The sequence below is a fragment of the Panulirus ornatus genome, chromosome 13 (assembly GCF_036320965.1).
Source record: "Panulirus ornatus isolate Po-2019 chromosome 13, ASM3632096v1, whole genome shotgun sequence".
NCBI classification, from domain to species: domain Eukaryota; kingdom Metazoa; phylum Arthropoda; class Malacostraca; order Decapoda; family Palinuridae; genus Panulirus; species Panulirus ornatus.
Genome location: NC_092236.1, coordinates 21,396,941 through 21,419,445, shown reverse-complemented (window position 1 = coordinate 21,419,445; position 22,505 = coordinate 21,396,941). Strand labels below are relative to the sequence as shown.

Below are 22,505 nucleotides of genomic sequence, written 5' to 3'. Positions count from 1 at the left end.
TGCAGTGGAATTTATTAAAAAAGGGGGTGACTGTATTGTTGACTGGTTGGTAAGGATATTTAATGTATGCATGATTCATGGTGAGGTTCCTGAGGATTGGCAGTATGCTTGCATAGTGCCATTGTACAAAAGCAAAGGGGATAAGAGTGAGTGCCCAAATTACAGAGGTATAAGTTTGTTGAGTATTCCTGGTAAATTATATGGGAGGGTATTGATTGAGAGGGTGAAGACATGTACAGAGCATCAAATTGGGGAAGAGCAGTGTGGTTTCAGAAGTGGTAGAGGATGTGTGGATCAGGTGTTTGCTTTGAAGAATGTATGAGAAATACTTAGAAAAGCAAATGGATTTGTATGTAGCATTTATGAATCTGGAGAAGGCATATGATAGAGTTGATAGAGATGCTCTGTGGAAGGTACTAAGAATATATGGTGTGGGAGGCAAGTTGTTAGAAGCAGTGAAAAGTTTTTATCGAGGTTGTAAGGCATGTGTACGTGTAGGAAAAGAGGAAAGTGTTTGGTTCCCAGTGAATGTTAGTTTGCGGCATGGGTGCGTGATGTCTACATGGTTGTTTAATCTGTTTATGGATGGGGTTGTTAGGAAGGTGAATGCAAGAGTTTTGGAGAGAGGGGCAAGTATGCAGTCTGTTAGGGATGAGAGGGCTTGGAAAGTGAGTCAGTTGTTGTTCGATGATGATACAGCGCTGGTGGCCGATTCGGGTGAGAAACTGCAGAAGCTGGTGAAGCTGAGAGTAAATGTGAATAAGAGCAAGGTTATTAGGTACAGTAGGGCTGAGGAACAAGTCAATAGGAAGGTAAGTTTGAATGTAGAAAATCTGGAGGAAATGAAGTGTTTTAGATATCTGGGAGTGGATTTGGCAGCAGATGGAACCATGGAAGCAGAAGTGAGTCACAGGGTGGGGGAGGGGGCAAAAGTTCTGGGAGCGTTGAAGAATGTGTGGAAGGCAAGGACATTATCTCGGAAAGCAAAAATGGCTATGTTTGAAGGAATAGTGGTTCCAACAATGTTATATGGTTGCAAGGCATGGGCTATAGATAAGGGTGTGCAGAGAAGGGTGGATGTGTTGGAAATGAGATGTTTGAGGACAATATGTGGTGTGAGGTGGTTTGATCGAATAAGTAATGAAAGGGTAAGAGATATGTGTGGTAATAAAAAGAGTGTGGTTGAGAGCAGAAGAGGGTGTATTGAAATGATTTGGTCACATGGAGAGAATGAGTGAGGAAAGATTGACAAAGAGGATATATGTGTCAGAGGTAGAGGGAATGAGAAGTGGGAGACCAAATTGGAGGTGGAAGGATGAAGTGAAAAAGATTTTGAGTGATCGGGACCTGAACATGCAGGAGGGTGAAAGGCATGCAAGGAATAGAGTGAACTGGAATGATGTGGTATACTGGGGTCGACATGCTGTCAATGGATTGAACCAGGGCATGTGAAGCATCTGGGGTAAACCATGATTAAAGAAATGCATGGGCCTTCTTCGACTGTTGCATGGCGCTACCTCGCTGATGCGGGAAATGATGATCAATTATGATACATAAAATAAAATAATAGATATCATGAATATGATCCTATGGGAAATATTTTAGATCTTATAATCAATGTGGAGCCTGGATGTGGGGCCTGGATTTGGAAAGGGAGTTGTGGCATCGGTGCACTATACATGACAGCTAGAGACTGAGTGCGAATGAATGTGACCTTTGTTGTCTTTTCCTAGCACTGCCTCACACGCAAGTGGGGAGAGGGGGGTGTCATTTCATGTGTGGCGGAATGGCAATGGGAATGAATAAAGGCAGCAAGTATGAATTATGTACATGTGTGTATATGTACATGTCTGTGTATGTACATATATGTATACGGTGAATTGTATAGGTATATATATGTGCATGTGTGGATGTGTATGTATATACATGTGTATGTGGGTGGGTTGGGCCATTCTTTCATCTGTTTCCTTGCGCTACCTCGCTAACACAGGAGAAAGCGACAAAGTATAATAAATATATATATATTTATTTACATATTTTTCTGCTTTGTCGCTGTCTCCTGCGTTAGCGAGGTAGCGCAAGGAAACAGACGAAAGAATGACCCAACCCCTCCACATACATGTGTATATACATACACGTGCACACATGCAAATATACATACCTATACATCTCAAAGTATACATATATATACACACACAGACATATACATATATACACATGTACATAATTCATACTGTCTGCCTTTATTCATTCCCATCGCCACCTCGTCACACATGAAATAACAACCACCTACCCCCGCATGTGCGCGAGGTAGCGCTAGGAAAAGACAACAAAGGCCACATTCGTTCACACTCAGTCTCTAGCTGTCATGTATAATGCACTGAAACCACAGCTCCTTTCCACATCCAGGCCCCATAGAACTTTCCATGGTTTACCCCAGACACTTCACACGCCCTGGTTCAATCCAGAGAGCACGTCGACCCCGGTATACCACATCGTTCCAATTCACTCTATTCCTTGCACGCCTTTCACCCTCCTGCATGTTCAGGCCCCAATCACTCAAATTCTTTTTCACTCCATCTTTCCACCTTCAATTTGGTCTCCCACTTCTCCTCGTTCCCTCCACCTCTGACACACATATCCTCTTGGTCAATCTTTCCTCACTCATTCTCTCCATGTGACCAAACCATTTCAAAACACCCTGTTCTGCTCTCTCAACCACACTCTTTTTATTACCACACATCTCTCTTACCCTATTATTACTTACTCGATCAAACCACCTCACACCACACATTGTCCTCAAACATCTCATTTCCAGCACATCCACCCTCCTCCGCATGACTCTATCTATAGCCCACGCCTCGCAACCATATAACATTGTCAGAACCACTATTCCTTCAAACATACCCATTTTTGCTTTCCGAGATAATGTTGTCGACTTCCACACATTCTTCAACGCTCCCAGAACTTTCACCCCCTCCCCCACCCTATGATTCACTTCCGCTTCCATGAATATATAAAAAAATATATAGTGTTAATGGGATGGCCTTGATTTAAGGCCTCAACTGCCCTTACAATCTCAGCTGACAAAAAACATCCCTGGATCAATTTCTAAGAAAGATTCTTGGTGTTAACCCAAGAACTCTTTCCAAAAGGCTTCTGCAGCAGAGGAATGTAAACTCCTTTGGAGTGATAGGTTCTTTGACAAGAATGTTACAGCCTCAACAAAGGTGACTTTTCACATGAAGTTAACCTCATTCAATCAGAGTCCAGTAATACCCATACATGTGTGTTTGTGTGCGCATAAGTAAAAGTCACCAATGGCAAGGGTATATCACCGAGAGTACAATCTCATCACAAAGCTTCTCACTCCAAAGGAGTCAACATTTCCCAGTTGCCTTGGGCAGCAAGAGCTTTTCAAAAGGACCCAAGTAACACCAGGACTCTTAAAAAGAAATTAGTCCTGGGGTATTCATAAATGATTAAAGAAAATCTCAGCTGACAAAAAACATCCCTGGATCAATTTCTAAGAAAGATTCTTGGTGTTAACCCAAGAACTCTTTCCAAAAGGCTTCTGCAGCAGAGGAATGTAAACTCCTTTGGAGTGATAGGTTCTTTGACAAGAATGTTACAGCCTCAACAAAGGTGACTTTTCACATGAAGTTAACCTCATTCAATCAGAGTCCAGTAATACCCATACATGTGTGTTTGTGTGCGCATAAGTAAAAGTCACCAATGGCAAGGGTATATCACCGAGAGTACAATCTCATCACAAAGCTTCTCACTCCAAAGGAGTCAACATTTCCCAGTTGCCTTGGGCAGCAAGAGCTTTTCAAAAGGACCCGAGTAACACCAGGACTCTTAAAAAGAAATTAGTCCTGGGGTATTCATAAATGATTAAAGAAAAGTATGGGCCGTTCTTTATCTGTTGCCTGGCGCTACCTCACTGATGCGGTAAATGGCGATCAATTATAATACATAAAATGAAATAATAGATATCATGAATATGATACTACGGGAAATATTTTTGATCTTATAATCAATGATTAAGACTTGGCAGAAACCTTTTGTCTTGCTGCTCAAAGCATTTCTTATCTTCAGACATAGTTTCTAAATCACTTACAAGATAAACAGATGGTTGATTTACATACACCCAAAAATCCATTATTCTGAAACTGTAATAAGCAGGGTTCTTACCTAGGTGAAAAATGCAAAGCTCGGCGCACACATTCAACAGCCTGGAATGGGTCAGCTTTCACTCTCCAGTATTGTGTGGCTAAGGTGTAAATGACCCAAGAGGAGGAGTTGTTGGTAAGAGCAGTGGCAACACGGTGACCCCACAATGACACATCTGCTTCACCCCCAACAGTGGAGAGTTCCTCCTCAACACTTGCAGTTAAGTTATCCCGATAACGAACACCCTAAAAGAAGAATGAAAATTGGAGTGAATTTCCATTCATGAAAATCATATTTCACGATGATATGCATGAATATATGGAACTACATAAAATGTGTCATGCAATCAATTACATGTTTTAACTCAATCTTTAGCTTTATTCAAAAAGTTGGAAACCTGGAAATGTGTGACACGTTCAAATTAGCTCCTATGTCACAGTCTACAATAAAATCTATTTATGAAAGAAAAAGCCTCATACAAAAGAAGAACTTCATTACTACAAATGTTTCCACTTCAGCAAAGAACATCTAATCTCAACCAGTCATATGACATAAATGGAAATCAAAATAATAAAACTATATCTTATTACAAACATTACTAATATCATAGGAAGAATTTAGTATAAAGTCTAAGAACACCTTTAAACTTCAATGATTTCTGACATACATCTCTGATAATCCTTAAGAATATTCTGTACATATGTGAACATAACCTAAAATTCTAAATCTTTTAAGATTTCACTTGCATTTACAGTACAATAGCTGAGACACACAATTAATCAAATGCCTCAAATTTTGGTCCATCTGTAAATCCTCAATGTCAAAGACCAAAAAGTAATGATTACATACCGAAGAGTCTAAATTTCAACTTGCACATCACATGAAAAACATTGTTTAAGCAACAAAAAGAAAACGTTTTCAAAAGGGATGGTCATTACCTGGAGATGTTCATAGGCAAACATTGAGAAGGGAAGTTCGAAAGCATTAATGCAATCAGGCTCCAGCAATGTGTCAGATACATCAGGAGGTGGACCAATGTGATCTTCTAATCTGTAAAATAGTAAATCTGTAAAATAGTAAATCACATTTATTTTTACTTTGTAAAGTTGTAAACTGAATCTACATCTCTTCAAGCAACTACACAATGAACCTTTGATGTGAAGCCTACAAATATCAGTGCAGATCATATCAAAATAATTCTAGCCAACAGACTACTGTACTTTAAGATCAGAAGTACAAAAAGTTTTTTTCTTTTTTTTTTTTGCTTTGTCGCTGTCTCCCGCGTTTGCGAGGTAGCGCAAGGAAACAGACGAAAGAAATGGCCCAACCCACCCCCATACACATGTATATACATACGTCCACACACGTAAATATACATACCTACACAGCTTTCCATGGTTTACCCCAGACGCTTCACATGCCCTGATTCAATCCACTGACAGCAGGTCAACCCCGGTATACCACATCGCTCCAACTCACTCTATTCCTTGCCCTCCTTTCACCCTCCTGCATGTTCAGGCCCCGATCACACAAAATCTTTTTCACTCCATCCTTCCACTTCCAATTTGGTCTCCCTCTTCTCCTCGTTCCCTCCACCTCCGACACATATATCCTCTTGGTCAATCTTTCCTCACTCATTCACTCCATGTGACCAAACCATTTCAAAACACCCTCCTCTGCTCTCTCAACCACGCTCTTTTTATTTCCACACATCTCTCTTACCCTTACGTTACTTACTCGATCAAACCACCTCACACCACACATTGTCCTCAAACATCTCATTTCCAGCACATCCATCCTCCTGCGCACAACTCTATCCATAGTCCACGCCTCGCAACCATACAACATTGTTGGAACCACCATTCCTTCAAACATACCCATTTTTGCTCTCCAAGATAATGTTCTCGACTTCCACACATTCTTCAAGGCCCCCAGAATTTTCGCCCCCTCCCCCACCCTATGATCCACTTCCGCTTCCATGGTTCCATCCGCTGCCAGATCCACTCCCAGATATCTAAAACACTTCACTTCCTCTAGTTTTTCTCCATTCAAACTCACCTCCCAGTTGACTTGACCCTCAACCCTACTGTACCTAATAACCTTGCTCTTATTCACATTTACTCTTAACTTTCTTCTTTCACACACTTTACCAAACTCAGTCACAAGCTTCTGTAGTTTCTCACATGAATCAGCCACCAGCGCTGTATCATCAGCGAACAACAACTGACTCACTTCCCAAGCTCTCTCATCCCCAACAGACTTCATACTTGCCCCTCTTTCCAAAACTCTTGCATTCACCTCCCTAACAACCCCATCCATAAACAAATTAAACAACCATGGAGACATCACACATCCCTGCCGCAAACCTACATTCACTGAGAACCAATCACTTTCCTCTCTTCCTACACGTACACATGCCTTACATCCTTGATAAAAACTTTTCACTGCTTCTAACAACTTGCCTCCCACACCATATATTCTTAATACCTTCCACAGAGCATCTCTATCAACTCTATCATATGCCTTCTCCGGATCCATAAATGCTACATACAAATCCATTTGCTTTTCTAAGTATTTCTCACATACATTCTTCAAAGCAAACACCTGATCCATACATCCTCTACCACTTCTGAAACCACACTGCTCTTCCCCAATCTGATGCTCTGTATATGCCTTCACCCTCTCAATCAATACCCTCCCATATAATTTGCCAGGAATACTCAACAAACTATACCTCTGTAATTTGAGCACTCACTCTTATCCCCTTTGCCTTTGTACAATGGCACTATGCACGCATTCCGCCAATCCTCAGGCACCTCACCATGAGTCATACATACATTAAATAACCTTACCAACCAGTCAACAATACAGTCACCCCCTTTTTTAATAAATTCCACTGCAATACCATCCAAACCTGCTGCCTTGCCGGCTTTCATCTTCCGCAAAGCTTTTACTACCTCTTCTCTGTTTACCAAATCATTTTCCCTAACCCTCGCACTTTGCACACCACCTCGACCAAAACACCCTATATCTGCCACTCTATCATCAAACACATTCAACAAACCTTCAAAATACTCACTCCATCTCCTTCTCACATCACCACTACTTGTTATCACCTCCCCATTTGCACCCTTCACTGAAGTTCCCATTTGCTCCCTTGTCTTACGCACTTTGTTTACCTCCTTCCAGAACATCTTTTTATTCTCCCTAAAATTTAATGATACTCTCTCACCCCAACTCTCATTTGCCCTTTTTTTCACCTTTTCTTCTTTCAAAATGATTCACACTTTAAATAAGATAATTCTCAGAAACCCTATTGGAGACTTTTGTTCTTTGCTTATGATAAAATCTTAACTAATAACATCTTACACTCTAATTCTCCACAGAACTTTTGTTCTATTTATAAAAGAGAAGAGAGAGGCATTTGGACAATTTCTGCAGGGAAAAAATGCAAATGAGTGGGAGATGTATAAAAGAAAGAGGCAAGAGGTCAAGAGAAAGGTGCAAGCGGTGAAAAAGAGGGCAGATGAGAGTTGGGGTGAGAGAGTATCATTAAATCTTAGGGAGGATAAAAAGATGTTTTGGAAGAAGGTAAATAAAGTGCGTAAGACAAGAAAGCAAATGGGAACTTCAGTGAAGGGCACAAATGGGGAGGTGATAACAAGTAGTGGTGATGTGAGAAGTAGATGGAGTGAGTATTTTGAAGGTTTGTTGAATGTGTTTGATGATAGAGTGGCAGATATAGGGTGTTTTGGTCGAGGTGGTGTGCAAAGTGAGAGGGTTAGGGAAAATGATTTGGTAAACAGAGAAGAGGTAGGAAAAGCTTTGCGGAAGATGAAAGCTGGCAAGGCAGCAGGTTTGGATGGTATTGCAGTGGAATTTATTAAAAAAGGGGGTGACTGTATTGTTGACTGGTTGGTAAGGATATTTAATGTATGCATGATTCATGGTGAGGTTCCTGAGGATTGGCGGTATGCTTGCATAGTGCCATTGTACAAAAGCAAAGGGGATACGAGTGAGTGCCCAAATTACAGAGGTATAAGTTTGTTGAGTATTCCTGGTAAATTATATGGGAGGGTATTGATTGAGAGGGTGAAGACATGTACAGAGCATCAAATTGGGGAAGAGCAGTGTGGTTTCAGAAGTGGTAGAGGATGTGTGGATCAGGTGTTTGCTTTGAAGAATGTATGAGAAATACTTAGAAAAGCAAATGGATTTGTATGTAGCATTTATGAATCTGGAGAAGGCATATGATAGAGTTGATAGAGATGCTCTGTGGAAGGTACTAAGAATATATGGTGTGGGAGGCAAGTTGTTAGAAGCAGTGAAAAGTTTTTATCGAGGTTGTAAGGCATGTGTACGTGTAGGAAGAGAGGAAAGTGATTGGTTCTCAGTGAATGTAGGTTTGCGGCAGGGGTGTGTGATGTCTCCATGGTTGTTTAATTTGTTTATGGATGGGGTTGTTAGGGAGGTGAATGCAAGAGTTTTGGAAAGAGGGGCAAGTATGCAGTCTGTTGGGGATGAGAGAGCTTGGGAAGTGAGTCAGTTGTTGTTCGCTGATGGTACAGCGCTGGTGGCTGATTGATGTGGGAAACTGCAGAAGCTGGTGACTGAGTTTGGTAAAGTGTGTGAAAGAAAAAAGTTAAGAGTAAATGTGAATAAGAGCAAGGTTATTAGGTACAGTAGGGTTGAAGGTCAAGTCAATTGGGAAGTAAGTTTGAATGGAGAAAAACTAGAGGAAGTAAAGTGTTTTAGATATCTGGGAGCGGGTCTGGCAGCGGATGGAACCATAGAAGCGGAAGTGAATCATAGGGTGGGGGTGGGGCGAAAATCCTGGGAGCCTTGAAGAATGTGTGGAAGTCGACAACATTATCTCCGACAGCAAAAATGGGTATGTTTGAAGGAATAGTGGTTCCAACAATATTGTATGGTTGCGAGGCGTGGGCTATGGATAGAGCGGTGCGCAGGAGGGTGGATGTGCTGGAAATGAGATGTTTGAGGACAATATGTGGTGTGAGGTGGTTTGATCGAGTAAGTAATGTAAGGGTAAGAGAGATGTGTGAAAATAAAAAGAGCGTGGTTGAGAGAGCAGAAGAGGGTGTTTTGAAATGGTTTGGTCACATGGAGAGAATGAGTGAGGAAAGATTGACCAAGAGGATATATGTGTCAGAGGTGGAGGGAACGAGAAGTGGGAGACCAAATTGGAGGTGGAAAGATGGAGTGAAAAAGATTTTGAGTGATCGGGGCCTGAACATGCAGGAGGGTGAAAGGAGGGCAAGGAATAGAGTGAATTGGATCGATGTGGTATACCGGGGTCGACTTGCTGTCAATGGATTGAATCAGGGCATGTGAAGCATCTGGGGTAAACCATGGAAAGTTCTGTGGGGCCTGGATGTGGAAAGGGAGCTGTGGTTTTGGGCATTATTACATGACAGCTAGAGACTGAGTGTGAACAAATGGGGCCTTTGTTTTCTTTTCCTAGCGCTACCTCGCACACATGAGGGGAGGAGGGGGATGTTATTCCATGTGGGCGAGGTGGCGATGGGAATAAATAAAGGCAGACAGTATGAATTATGTACATGTGTATATGTCTGTGTGTGTATATATATGTGTACATTGAGATGTATAGGTATGTATATTTGCGTGTGTGGACGTGTATGTATATACATGTGTATGGGGGTGGGTTGGGCCATTTCTTTCGTCTGTTTCCTTGCGCTACCTCACAAACGCAGGAGACAGCGACAAAGCAAAATAATACTAAAAAAAAAAAAAAAATCCCATAAATCACATTCACCTAAAAATAACTGTTTACTTCATGAATCTCATCTTTTAGACCAATAAACTATTTACATATATATTTCTTAACTTCATTCATATTATGACAATTTGCTTAATCAATCAACTTGACTACATTTGCATGTACTTGGAGTTGAAGAGGTGTTCAAAAGTAAAAAAAAAAAAACGAAAAATCCACTATTCAACAATCTGAAATGTCATTAATTTACAAGCATTTTATGGAAACAAATTACAGTCCAGATTCGGATGTGAAACCAGCCATCCACATCACATGAGACTCTTTCAAACTTGCATCCTCTGACATCATTTATGGCTGAAAACTCCTATATGTATATATTTACTTCCAGTTCACATCATCAACAAAAAAGAACCAACACTGATGAAGGGTTAGAAATAATACTATTTTATTGAACCACCACCATACAAACCTCCATAATAATGTATGGCAAGTACATTGCTTAACATTACTAACCATTCAAATTCTAAAAAAAGTCCCTTTCTTCCTGTTTGTCCCTAAGAATCCCTTTTCAAGTCAATTTCTCCCTGAAAGGCCTTACAATTTTCATAACCATGAGAGAATCCACAACTGTGTATATCTACATAATAAGAAACTTCCTGAAATAAATGGTAATCCTGGCGAATATTTCACCCTGTGTATAAGCCAAGCACTTTAAACAACTGGGCTATCAAGGCTTCAAAAGGAGAATTTGTCAAGGTCATCATCCATTAGGATGTCTCTACTGCTAACAATTTCTTTATCAAACTCCTCCCAAATCTATATTATCTTTATGAAAAAGATGCACTATGAAATCAGTTGCAGAACCTCTAAATTTATTGCACCTATCAGTTGCAGAACCTCTAAATATATTGCACCTCAAAGACATCAAACTGGGATTCTCATCAGCATTCAGACCTGTGTTGAGAATAATGCAAAACAGGCACCTAAAGCTAATGAATCATCCGGGTTCAAAAGATGGAGCTTTTCAAGCCCAGTGCCCCTCAGCACCCTTTAACTGCCATTCTGCAAATCCATATCACCATAAGGAATTTACACATAAAGACATAAACTAAAATACTTTATCAATTTGCTAGAATTCATGGTAATCTACTGAAGCCCTAAGTAGGCTTTTGAGGTATATAGTCATGAAAAAGAAAACAAGCAATATGAGAACAATAACATGAAAAGTCAGAGAGATCTTGTATAATAATATTCATCACTGAAACTTAATTTTGTCTTCACTGATTCTTAGCATAACACAAACTACATACATACCTTACACCTACACTATCCATGTTAACCACAGTGCTAGCATAGAGATCAAATTCAGTCAGTGGTCGCCCAGCAAGAACACAGTCTGAATCTGTGCGATATATTCTTTCTTCTAACTGAGTATCCTGAAGAAAATTTCTTTTAAGTACATTCAAAGTTTAATCCAGACCGTTTTACTAATGTAACTGAACATTGGAACATGTTAAAATTTTGTTAGTTTCTTCATTTACATAATAATGCTGATTCCTACATCCAAAGTGGAATATTGGATGCAAAGTAAATCCAAAACATTTTTGTCATTGTTAAACTCCAAGCATTCTCAAATCTAAGATGAAATACCAAGATACTTGATTTCTCTTAGAAATATGTTACATCAGTATGGTTATCAAACAATGAAAAGATTAATCTTATGACTACAAGCACAATAGATATATAGATAAATGAAAAATGTAACCTCATAGGTGACATGAACCTAATAGATAAGGAAAAGTTAAAAAATGGCAACAAGAGAAGAGATATATAGAAAAAGAGAAATATCTGCAAGACTGTGTAAAAGAATTATGCTATGATCACAGCTAGAAAATTAGAAGATGTATGAAAACCCTGTTCATCTAAAGCAGATGAACTGTGATTAAGAAAGATGAACTACCTTTACAAGGTGCTCTTAAATATTTTCTAGCAACTGTTTCCTAAGGGCCCCTCTTTTCAACTATATGTACTTCTGTAAACTCTATTGTCCATAAATATATGCAGTGACACACCATGTAAAGTATGTGTGTGTATGCACTGAATATAAGGCTCCTCATTTCATTTCAAGAATACTCCCAATATTCTACTTTTTACATACACAGGTAGTGACTCATTCAACACTGAGCTTCAATCCATATACCAATTTCATAAGGGCCCTCAGACTATCTTTCTAACTTGTCTTGTATATCGCTCCACTGTGTATTCTGAATCAGCAATAATTTGTATGTATCAGTGTACTAAATACATGGGCCCCTCAGCCTACCTCTGTATATGTCACATATATCTCATACATAAGTGCACTGACTCAAAGAATAATTTGAATGTATCCATGTATTGCCTTCAGGAGACTCTTAGCCAACCTATAAAGCCTAAGTCATACACTGTGAACTATACAATATTACTCTCCCCTCTGTATAAATGAGTTCTGACTCATCCAGTACTAAGCTGGTATAACCTAATCTATTTCAATAACTCTCTGTCTAAGGTTGTTGAGTGTCTTTAAAGTCTTTCTCATGCCATTGACAGCAGGGTGGTAAATAATTTGATGAAATTAACTGTTATACCATTTCGACATATAACTGCTTTCACTGTATGCCCAAACCTATCACTCATGTCAGCTATTACAGTTTCTCCCATGGATCTCCTCCTTTAATTATTTCTTTATGGACTTTTAACAATGCACCTTTGATCTCCTTTATTCTGTCAATGGATGATGCATGTAAAACTACCGTGATAAGTTCAGTCCTATACAGCTTAAATTTTGAAACACATCAGAGAACTAAAGCAGGAGACAACAATGAAGTATAAAGAAAAATGACATTTTCAATCATATAATCATCCAACAAAATTTCTACAACTTCTCTTGAATAATCATCTATACTCTTTAAAAGCTTGATCTCACATCTCTCACTCTATTAAATCCACTTTTGTTTCACACAAACATCAAACATATATTTATTCATTTATTCATTTTGCTTTGTCGTTGTCTCCCGCGTTTGCGAGGTAGCGCAAGGAAACAGACGAAAGAAATGGCCCAACCCGCCCCCATACACATGTATATACATACACGTCCACATACGCAAATATACATACCTATACACCTCAATGTACACATATATATACACACACAGACATATACATATATACACATGCACATAATTCATACTGTCTGCCCTTATTTATTCCCATCACCACCTCGCCACACATGGAATAACATCCCCCTCCCCCCTCATGTGTGCGAGGTAGCGCTAGGAAAAGACAACAAAGGCCACATTCATTCACACTCAGTCTCTAGCTGTCATGTAATAATGCCCGAAACCACAGCTCCCTTTCCACATCCAGGCTCCACAGAACTTTCCATGGTTTACCCCAGACGCTTCACATGCCCTGATTCAATCCATTGACAGCACTTCGACCCCGGTATACCACATCAATCCAATTCACTCTATTCCTTGCACACCTTTCACCCTCCTGCATGTTCAGGCCCGATCACTCAAAATCTTTTTCACTCCATCTTTCCACCTCCAATTTGGTTTACCACTTCTCCTCGTTCCCTCCACCTCCGACACATATATCCTCTTGGTCAATCTTTCCTCACTTATTCTCTCCATGTGACCAAACAATTTCAAAACACCCTCTTCTGCTCTCTCAACCACGCTCTTTTTATTTCCACACATCTCTCTTACCCTTACATTACTTACTCGATCAAACCACCTCACACCACATATTGTCCCCAAACATCTCATTTCCAGCACATCCACCCTCCTCCGCACAACTCTATCCATAGCCCACGCCTCACAACCATACAACATTGGTGGAACCACTATTCCTTCAAACATACCCATTTTTGCTTTCTGAGATAATGCTCTCGACTTCCAAACATTCTTCAAGGTTCCTAGGACTTTCGCCCCCTTCCCCCACCCTATGATTCACTTCCGCTTCCATGGTTCCATCCTCTGCCAGATCCACTCTCAGATATCTAAAACACTTCACTTCCTCCAGTTTTTCTCCATTCAAACTTACCTCCCAATTGACTTGACCCTCAACCCTACTGTACCTATAATAACCTTGCTCTTATTCACATTTACTCTTAACTTTCTTCTTTCACACACTTTACCAAACTCAGTCACCAGCTTCTGCAGTTTCTCACATCAATCAGCCACCAGCGCTGTATCATCAGCGAACAACAACTGACTCACCTCCCAAGCTCTCTCATCCCCAACAAACTGCATACTTGCCCCTCTTTCCAAAACTCTTGCATTCACCTCCCTAACAACCCCATCCATAAACAAATTAAACAACCATGGAGACATCACACACCCCTGCCGCAAACCTACATTCACTGAGAACCAATCACTTTCCACTCTTCCTACAAACATATATAAATCATATTTTCCACTCACACTGCACATATCACTTCCATAGGCCCAAGTTCTTCATTCAGTTACATCAGATTTCTCTAATCTTTATGAATCCAAAATTTCTGCTGTAAGCAACAACAAATACAGTGCATATATACACTTTCAATGGAAAAACTGTTTGCTGCACTGAAATATCCAACCTAAATGCTGCAATAAGTGCAAGTTGTAGAGAAATAAAAGCTTCAAAGAAAATATATAGTCTGGACACATTAATGATACTGCCTTTGCTCATCTTTTTGAAAAAAATTATGCAAACATCAATAACTGAGGTAAAGAGCAGGATAAAAAAAATAAAGATAAAACTGTACATGGTGGTAAATTCAAGATGATATTTGCTATCCAGCAATAAATGTTGTTTTAATAAATATCATTTTTTTATTATTATACTTTGTCGCTGTCTCCCGCGTTTGCGAGGTAGCGCAAGGAAACAGACGAAAGAAATGGCCCAACCCCCCCCCATACACATGTATATACATACGTCCATACACGCAAATATACATACCTACACAGCTTTCCATGGTTTACCCCAGACGCTTCACATGCCTTGATTCAATCCACTGACAGCACGTCAACCCCGGTATACCACATCGCTCCAATTCACTCTATTCCTTGCCCTCCTTTCACCCTCCTGCATGTTCAGGCCCCGATCACACAAAATCTTTTTCACTCCATCTTTCCACCTCCAATTTGGTCTCCCTCTTCTCCTCGTTCCCTCCACCTCCAACACATATATCCTCTTGGTCAATCTTTCCTCACTCATTCTCTCCATGTGCCCAAACCACTTCAAAACACCCTCTTCTGCTCTCTCAACCACGCTCTTTTTATTTCCACACATCTCTCTTACCCTTACGTTACTCACTCGATCAAACCACCTCACACCACACGTTGTCCTCAAACATCTCATTTCCAGCACATCCATCCTCCTGCGCACAACTCTATCCATAGCCCATGCCTCGCAACCATACAACATTGTTGGAACCACTATTCCTTCAAACATACCCATTTTTGCTTTCCGAGATAATGTTCTCGACTTCCACACATTCTTCAAGGCCCCCAGAATTTTCGCCCCCTCCCCCACCCTATGATCCACTTCCGCTTCCATGGTTCCATCCGCTGCCAGATCCACTCCAAGATATCTAAAACACTTCACTTCCTCCAGTTTTTCTCCATTCAAACTCACCTCCCACTTGACTTGACCCTCAACCCTACTGTACCTAATAACCTTGCTCTTATTCACATTTACTCTTAACTTTCTTCTTCCACACACTTTACCAAACTCAGTCACCAGCTTCTGCAGTTTCTCACATGAATCAGCCACCAGCGCTGTATCATCAGCGAACAACAACTGACTCACTTCCCAAGCTCTCTCATCCCCAACTGACTTCATACTTGCCCCTCTTTCCAGACTCTTGCATTTACCTCCCTAACAACCCCATCCATAAACAAATTAAACAACCATGGAGACATCACACACCCCTGCCGCAAACCTACATTCACTGAGAACCAATCACTTTCCTCTCTTCCTACACGTACACATGCCTTACATCCTCGATAAAAACTTTTCATTGCTTCTAACAACTTTTTAATAAATACCTCATGTATTACAAGGGAAAATGCCATGAAATAGAATACCTCTTCAGCTTACTGGATTTGACTAAAATATACAATAACCTCCTCAAATATAAAACACATATCTTTAGCATAACTTACTTTATCTTCATTTCGATCAATCTGTGACTTCTGGGAAACAAGATCTCTCTTTAAGGACTCAACCTGCATTGCTCGTTGCTCCTGTTGTGCCAAAGCCAAAAAGTCATAAGGACGCCGCAACTGGAAGATTGAATCCATCTGCAAAACACAAAAAAATATACACTAAATCATTATCAGAGCAGTTGGTTATGCCAGTTGAGTAAAAAACTCTTGCAAACAAAATTGCATTATAGGTTGACTCTCATTAATTCGGGTACTAGAAAACAAGACTCCACAGGAAACTGGCCATCTTTTTTCACTGCAAATATTTTTAACCTAAGATATTGACGTAAATCAGATAAAAAGAAGTTTTTGATCTTTTCAGCTAATCTATGAGACAGTGAAATTGTATGTTCCAACCTTGAAATTTCTGTGGCATGAATATCTTCACCAGATATTGTATCCGACATATGTTTCCCCACCTCCAACAACATTAGAATCTACTGAATATTTCTATGCATCTAAATCTGATGTGCAGAAAGTATGATGATAATTGACTACTGGGTGTTTATAAAGTCTCCTTGATTATGCAATATCATTACATCTAAACCAATGAAGATAAAATAATGTGCTTACCACATGCTCTTGCATATCTCACAAAGTTTTTCTTGTGGTTTTTGTAAGCCATACTAAGAATGGTCTGCAGCTAATTATCAATGCCTGAAAGAAAATGATAACTATGCAGGACAAAGCACCATGTGTCATCTATTTTGCAGAGCTGAAATCAGTGACTTCCATGAAACAAAATTACTACTATCAACATAGTAAGGATCCCTCACTCCAAACCTAGCTATCAGGACTGGTCAAGTTTCTGGACACAAGTAGCACAACTGAAAGGCTTAAAAGTAAACATCCCAGTGTTTCAGATGATGTCATTGCTTATGTTCAATACGTCTTCCAAAACAGCCCTAGAAAGTCTGTTCATCATGCCCCACATGAACAACATCTAAGTCAACAGTATACAAAGTTGTAAAGACTGCATCTACATGCTTTGGATAATCTATGGCATCAGTAGTATGATGAAGGATACCTTGGCCAACACATGGATGAAAGTGGAATACTGCTTAAAAATGCTGTGTGCCATTAAATATTCATATGCTGAGGTGGAATGAAGAAGGCATGAAACTTATGAGTTATGCAACATGAAAAAACTGCATTTTTCTATTTTCAATATTTGGGTGAAGTAATACTGTTTACTCAGAGACAAAAAGTCAGAAGCAAACAAGTAAGGAGAAATACTGTACACATTATAATTATAGAGGCACATTAAACATCAGCTGTGGACTTGAAGCAAAGAATCAAGACAGTCTACTTTGAAATGTACTGTAAAAATGATGGTGATTCCAGTACTTTTTTTGTTATACCTTGTGGATTGGATACCTCTTTATCCCCACAGCCCAAGGTGGGCCCAAGGTGCTGGAGTGGGCCATTGGTTGACCCAAGCCATTGGAAGCTGCAGCCCTTAGGCCCATATAGACTCTGCAGCCAAAGTGGTCTGGTATATTTGTCGGTACTTATCCAATGCACTCTTGAACTTCTCTACCATGCATCCCTAGCTGTTTCTGATGGCAGATGGCAAGGTGTTGAAGAGTCTTAGGCCTCAAACGTTTAAGGTGTTCTCTCTTTCTGTGCACAGCACATTTGGATTTGAGGGGTAGTGTTTCAAATCATTCTGTATATCAACCCTCCTGAAGAGAAAGTACTTAATGTTTTCCAAAGTAAAATGCTTGCCCACAAGTCTGATGCGATTACTATGAGTGGAAACAGACTGATCTAGCCTGAAGCAGCAGCCTAGATCAAGACTGTCAAAGCCTTTGACAATTATAAGTATCTGTACTAACTCACCTTTCAGCCTTCTCTTTCATTTTGTTAAATTAGTTCAGGCTGTCTACAGGGCTTTCATAGGATTTGTTTCTCTTTCCAGGAACAATCTTGCTAACTTTCTGCAGTACTCTCACTCTCTATCAGTCCTTTTTCAATTAGGGCAACCAAAACTGAATACATTTTTCAAGGTGGGAATGTAACAGAAGAAAGGGTTGGCATTAGTTTCCTCCATCTAATTAGAATGCCCTACCTATGATTTCTGAAATCCTGTATACCATTTTATTGCATCTAAATTCTAATTACTTGCTTTTTGTTATCAAAGATTATCAAACCTTAGACATTTTTCTCAACAATATTCTGTAGCTGAACAGAGTTTATATGTACCATGTCTTCATTTCTACTGTTAAAGTGTAAAACTGGCACTTATCAATATCTTTTGTTTACATCAAGTGATAGCACTCGCCATTCAATTTTTGTTGTAGTCTTACTTCCCAGTTTAGTTTCATCTATAAATCTGGACATCCTTCATCATACTCCATTATCAATGTCATTCCTATACACCAAAAAAGAGAATCAGGCTCACAAGCGAACCCCTGTGGCACACCACTTAATGTCTAACCATTCTCTGGCTTGCCTACATATAATCACTCTTTGTTTATGGCTACTTAAATTCTTTTCAAACCACTGACTACTTCAAAAATTTTCAAACCACAGAAATAGTATACCATTTATACCACTTGACTCAACTTTTCCTAGTAAAAGTATTCTTTTACTGAATGTTTTCTTCTTTTTCTTTTCTTTCTTTAAAACTATTCGCCATTTCCCGCGTTAGCGAGGTAGCATTTAGAACAGAGGACTGGGCCTTTGAGGGAATATCCTCACCTGGCCCCCTTCTCTGTTCCTTCTTTTGGAAAATTAAAAAAAAAGAAAAAATTTTTTTTCTAAAATTCTTAATTAAAGACAAACAGCTTTACTTTCATCAAATATCTTAAATCATATAAATAGATAAAACAGACTGATCAGACATAAACAACTGCACTGAAAACCATGCCATGAATCATTTACCATGTGGTGATATGAAAAATGAGAACAAATCACCACCTGCAGGTTCTAACCCCTGACTGCTGAAGTGCCACATATAGCATGGGATGCCTCTGGCAGTTGACTGCAAGTATACCATACACAGACGAGTCATTTAAAGATCCTAAGTTTGGTAAGTAGTAAAGAGAAGAGTCAAGAAGCAACTACTGGTAACTCATACAATGTTTCCATATTCTTTGCCCAGTTTTTTTCAACTTAGCAGTCAGTAGCAATCAAAATGATATGGGGTATAGTATATAAAATTCATGTAACCCATGCAGCAGAAAAACTGTAAACAAATAGATAATATACATCAATTTATATCAATAATGTCTACAGACAGATATGGATAATGGAAAAAACAAAACAGGGAATTATAACATGACTGCATAAAAGGGATGTTTATCTAATGCAGTGTTAGGAGGAAAAAATCATGCCTGGCTGGAAGTCTCGTATCCTGAACACTGATTCATTTGATAATCTAGTCACACATGAGTAACATGTTACTGTATTAATATATATGTTATTCTTTAAAAATAAAAATCATGAGACAAATACATTAAGAGAACTTTTCATGGTTACTAAAAACTACTGCACTGAGGACAGCTGCAATCAAAGTGTCATAATATTTACTGTAATCTACCGCACTGAGGAAAGCTGTAATCAAAGGTTTAATACAAAGGTTTTCACACTGGGTACCATAGAACTGTAGGGTTCTATGAAAGCTTGAAGGAGATCCATGGGGTATCTTGTGTGAGACTAAGAGGGTTCCTTGGCTTCTGAAAGTATGAAAACATCTGGGTTGATGTTCCAATTTTGTAATAACTTTAAACAAACATTCCACAACACAGAGCAAATATATTACAAATTTTCTCTTGGCACACCCAGAAAGTAGATTTTAACTAATATCTATAGTTGCATTAATATTATAGTCTGAGTTACATTAATATTACAGTCTGAGTCTTAGAGCTGCCTCCAAAGTTTCGTGGAAATCACCTAAATGGGTCACAAGTTTACAAAGGGAGAAAAATTCTCATAAACAAGCACTTCAAAGAGCTAAAAGTCAAAGATCGTACCATGATTAGCTCTAATCTAAAGTATCTGGGTTCAAAATATTGGAATTTAAAGCAGCTGAATTACAGCCATCCAAGCTGTCCATCATCTCATGGGAACTTAGCAATATGTGGCACTTGGCACAAAATGGGAAAGCAAGACTGAGAACTACAAAGGAAAGAAGTCTGACTGTTCCATTTTTCTTGCAGATGAGTGCAGTACTGTACAGTACATGAATTTCAAATAAATTCATGTGATAATATGATTTTTTCAAAGCTAGTGATGCTATCTAACTTATAGCATTCTATGAGCACACTGTCATACAGCATCTAACAGCAAACTTAGGTTCTACTATAATCTTAATACATATTTTGAAAATGCCAGAGGAAGTAATTAACTCCTCATCCTAATTCACTACCTTAAGGTAAAATTCAACGTTAGAGACATCATGAAATTAACTCTGGAATACCAGTGGCAATGTCATTCTGCTCAATTCCCTTTATCTGCGACACTAAATAAGTAGAGAGAGAAGGGTTACGAAGCTAAGGGAAAACGTGGAACTAATTAATGAAGGTGAAACAATTACACATCAACAGACCTTTGGAAAACTTCACTGAACATCGCCCAGAAGCCAAGATTTACCTTAATATTCAAATTCATATTCCAAATATACCACCCTTATTGACGTCTGGTGTGTCCCACCTCATGAACTGTGTGCACTGGAATGTTTTTCGCACACTCAAATGCATTTGTGTTTGTTGAAATGCAATTAATGCACATAGCCACACATCAATCAAATGCAAACACATGATCAAGAAATCACATAATTTTCATATCACAAAATGATTAAAGTAAATATTAGCCGCTTAGGGAGGCTGGGTGAGGAAGGTCCTCATGAGTTCCGTTTTTTTCCAGAAGAGCTCTTCCTACTTTTATGTTAATCACCCACTCTCCCCACAAAGGAACATCAACATCACATTGACAAAATAAAATAATTCAGTTTTGTTTAAACAGATCAAGCTAAACGTGCCCAAAGTCAAATATTTCAGTTTGAATGACATAACAGCTGGTGTGATCTGGAAAACAGAGGCCAGTTCTTGATCCGCATACAGTAAATAGTATCTGCTTAAATATGTAGTCATCTTCTCTTTGCCTATAGATCACGTGTGAACAGTAATCCGATATACAGCTATCATTAATACTATCGTCAATATCATTCCAAACATGGTTAATCCTAAAAGTAGTCTCCAGGCGAAAGATCAGTGACCCCTCATCCCAACTAATTCGATTTCTTAATTATAGCTCATTATTTTCTTAAAATCAAGAAATCATATAAGAATTTGCAGGAGAAATTCACCAATCAGGAATTTTAGAAAATCACATTCAACAAGATGAGACCGTTTATCAAACAGTTCCTGGAAAGTTATGTTTACCACAGTTCCAATATTAACTTACTTGAGCCTGTATCTTGCCATCTTCTGTAACCACCCAATGAGTGGTGCAATAAGCCCTCAGTATTAGCAGAGTGTAAATTCCCAAAAACAAACACCGAATGCTGAACCTTCGGTGCTCCATCGCGTAGCCCTCTAAACATCCATAAACCTTACGGCAACATTATTATTCAATATACGATATATAGTCCCTTTTACATTTAACCTCGGATATTGCAAAAATCAATTGTGTTTTATTCTTTACCATCTGATCCATTTGCCTGTGAAAATATTGAATATATCTGAGGAAATTTATACCAGTAACGAGAACCGTGACGTCATAGTAAACAAGAACTTAGTCTCTGGTGTTTTAGTGAAGGCAGTATTGACTCCGTTACCTTGGCAACACAAGTATACTTGTTAGTTAAATGCTTGCTGTCGCAGATCGTAATTTTATATATTCACGCTCCTGAAAACTTTTAAATTTCTAACTGTCATATTATCCATAAACCATCTTTGTCAAACAATGAAAAAGCATATAACTTTAGCACCGCTACAGGGGAATCTGGGTTTCTGGTATGTCTGTATACATTTCTCCAAACAATTTATTTTGTACATCCTTTAAGCTTTCCAGTATCACAAGGTATATTGGGAAACAATTGGAAGGATAAGCAGTGAAGATCAGATGCGTAAAACTAATGTATATTTGCTGAATATCCTTGAAACAAATGATCGTGACGGACAAGATGCGAGTACACAAACCAATCATGAATAAATCCGTTGAAAAGAATGTAGGGTAAGAATAGGAATGAAGATATTAATTAGAGCTCCTCAATTAATTCCAATTAAAGAGATATAGGGTAGATAGTGGAATCAAGAAACTGATTAGAGCTCCTCGTTTGTTTCTGGATCAAACTCTTGGATGTACGAAAGTTATATAAAAAGGAAAGATGAAAG

The 22,505-nt window shown here is 39.0% G+C and overlaps 2 protein-coding genes across 2 annotated transcripts in view; one reads left to right on the top strand and one right to left on the bottom strand.

Moving 5' to 3' along the window:
* LOC139752803 (tetratricopeptide repeat protein 17) overlaps positions 1-21,864 on the bottom strand; it is a 232,207-nt gene extending 210,343 nt beyond the window's left edge. Inside the window, exons 1-5 of the mRNA XM_071668723.1 lie at positions 21,574-21,864; positions 16,123-16,260; positions 11,246-11,367; positions 5,115-5,226; positions 4,198-4,421 (exon numbers count right to left, since the gene is read on the bottom strand). Coding sequence (XP_071524824.1) covers positions 4,198-4,421; positions 5,115-5,226; positions 11,246-11,367; positions 16,123-16,260; positions 21,574-21,693 — 716 coding nt within the window. The 5' untranslated portion in view covers positions 21,694-21,864. The remainder of the gene's footprint in view (positions 1-4,197; positions 4,422-5,114; positions 5,227-11,245; positions 11,368-16,122; positions 16,261-21,573) is intronic.
* A 59-nt stretch (positions 21,865-21,923) lies between these two features.
* LOC139752599 (protein Star-like) overlaps positions 21,924-22,505 on the top strand; it is a 50,213-nt gene continuing 49,631 nt past the window's right edge. The window contains exon 1 of the mRNA XM_071668355.1: positions 21,924-21,967. The gene's annotated coding sequence lies outside the window, so the exon portion shown is untranslated. The remainder of the gene's footprint in view (positions 21,968-22,505) is intronic.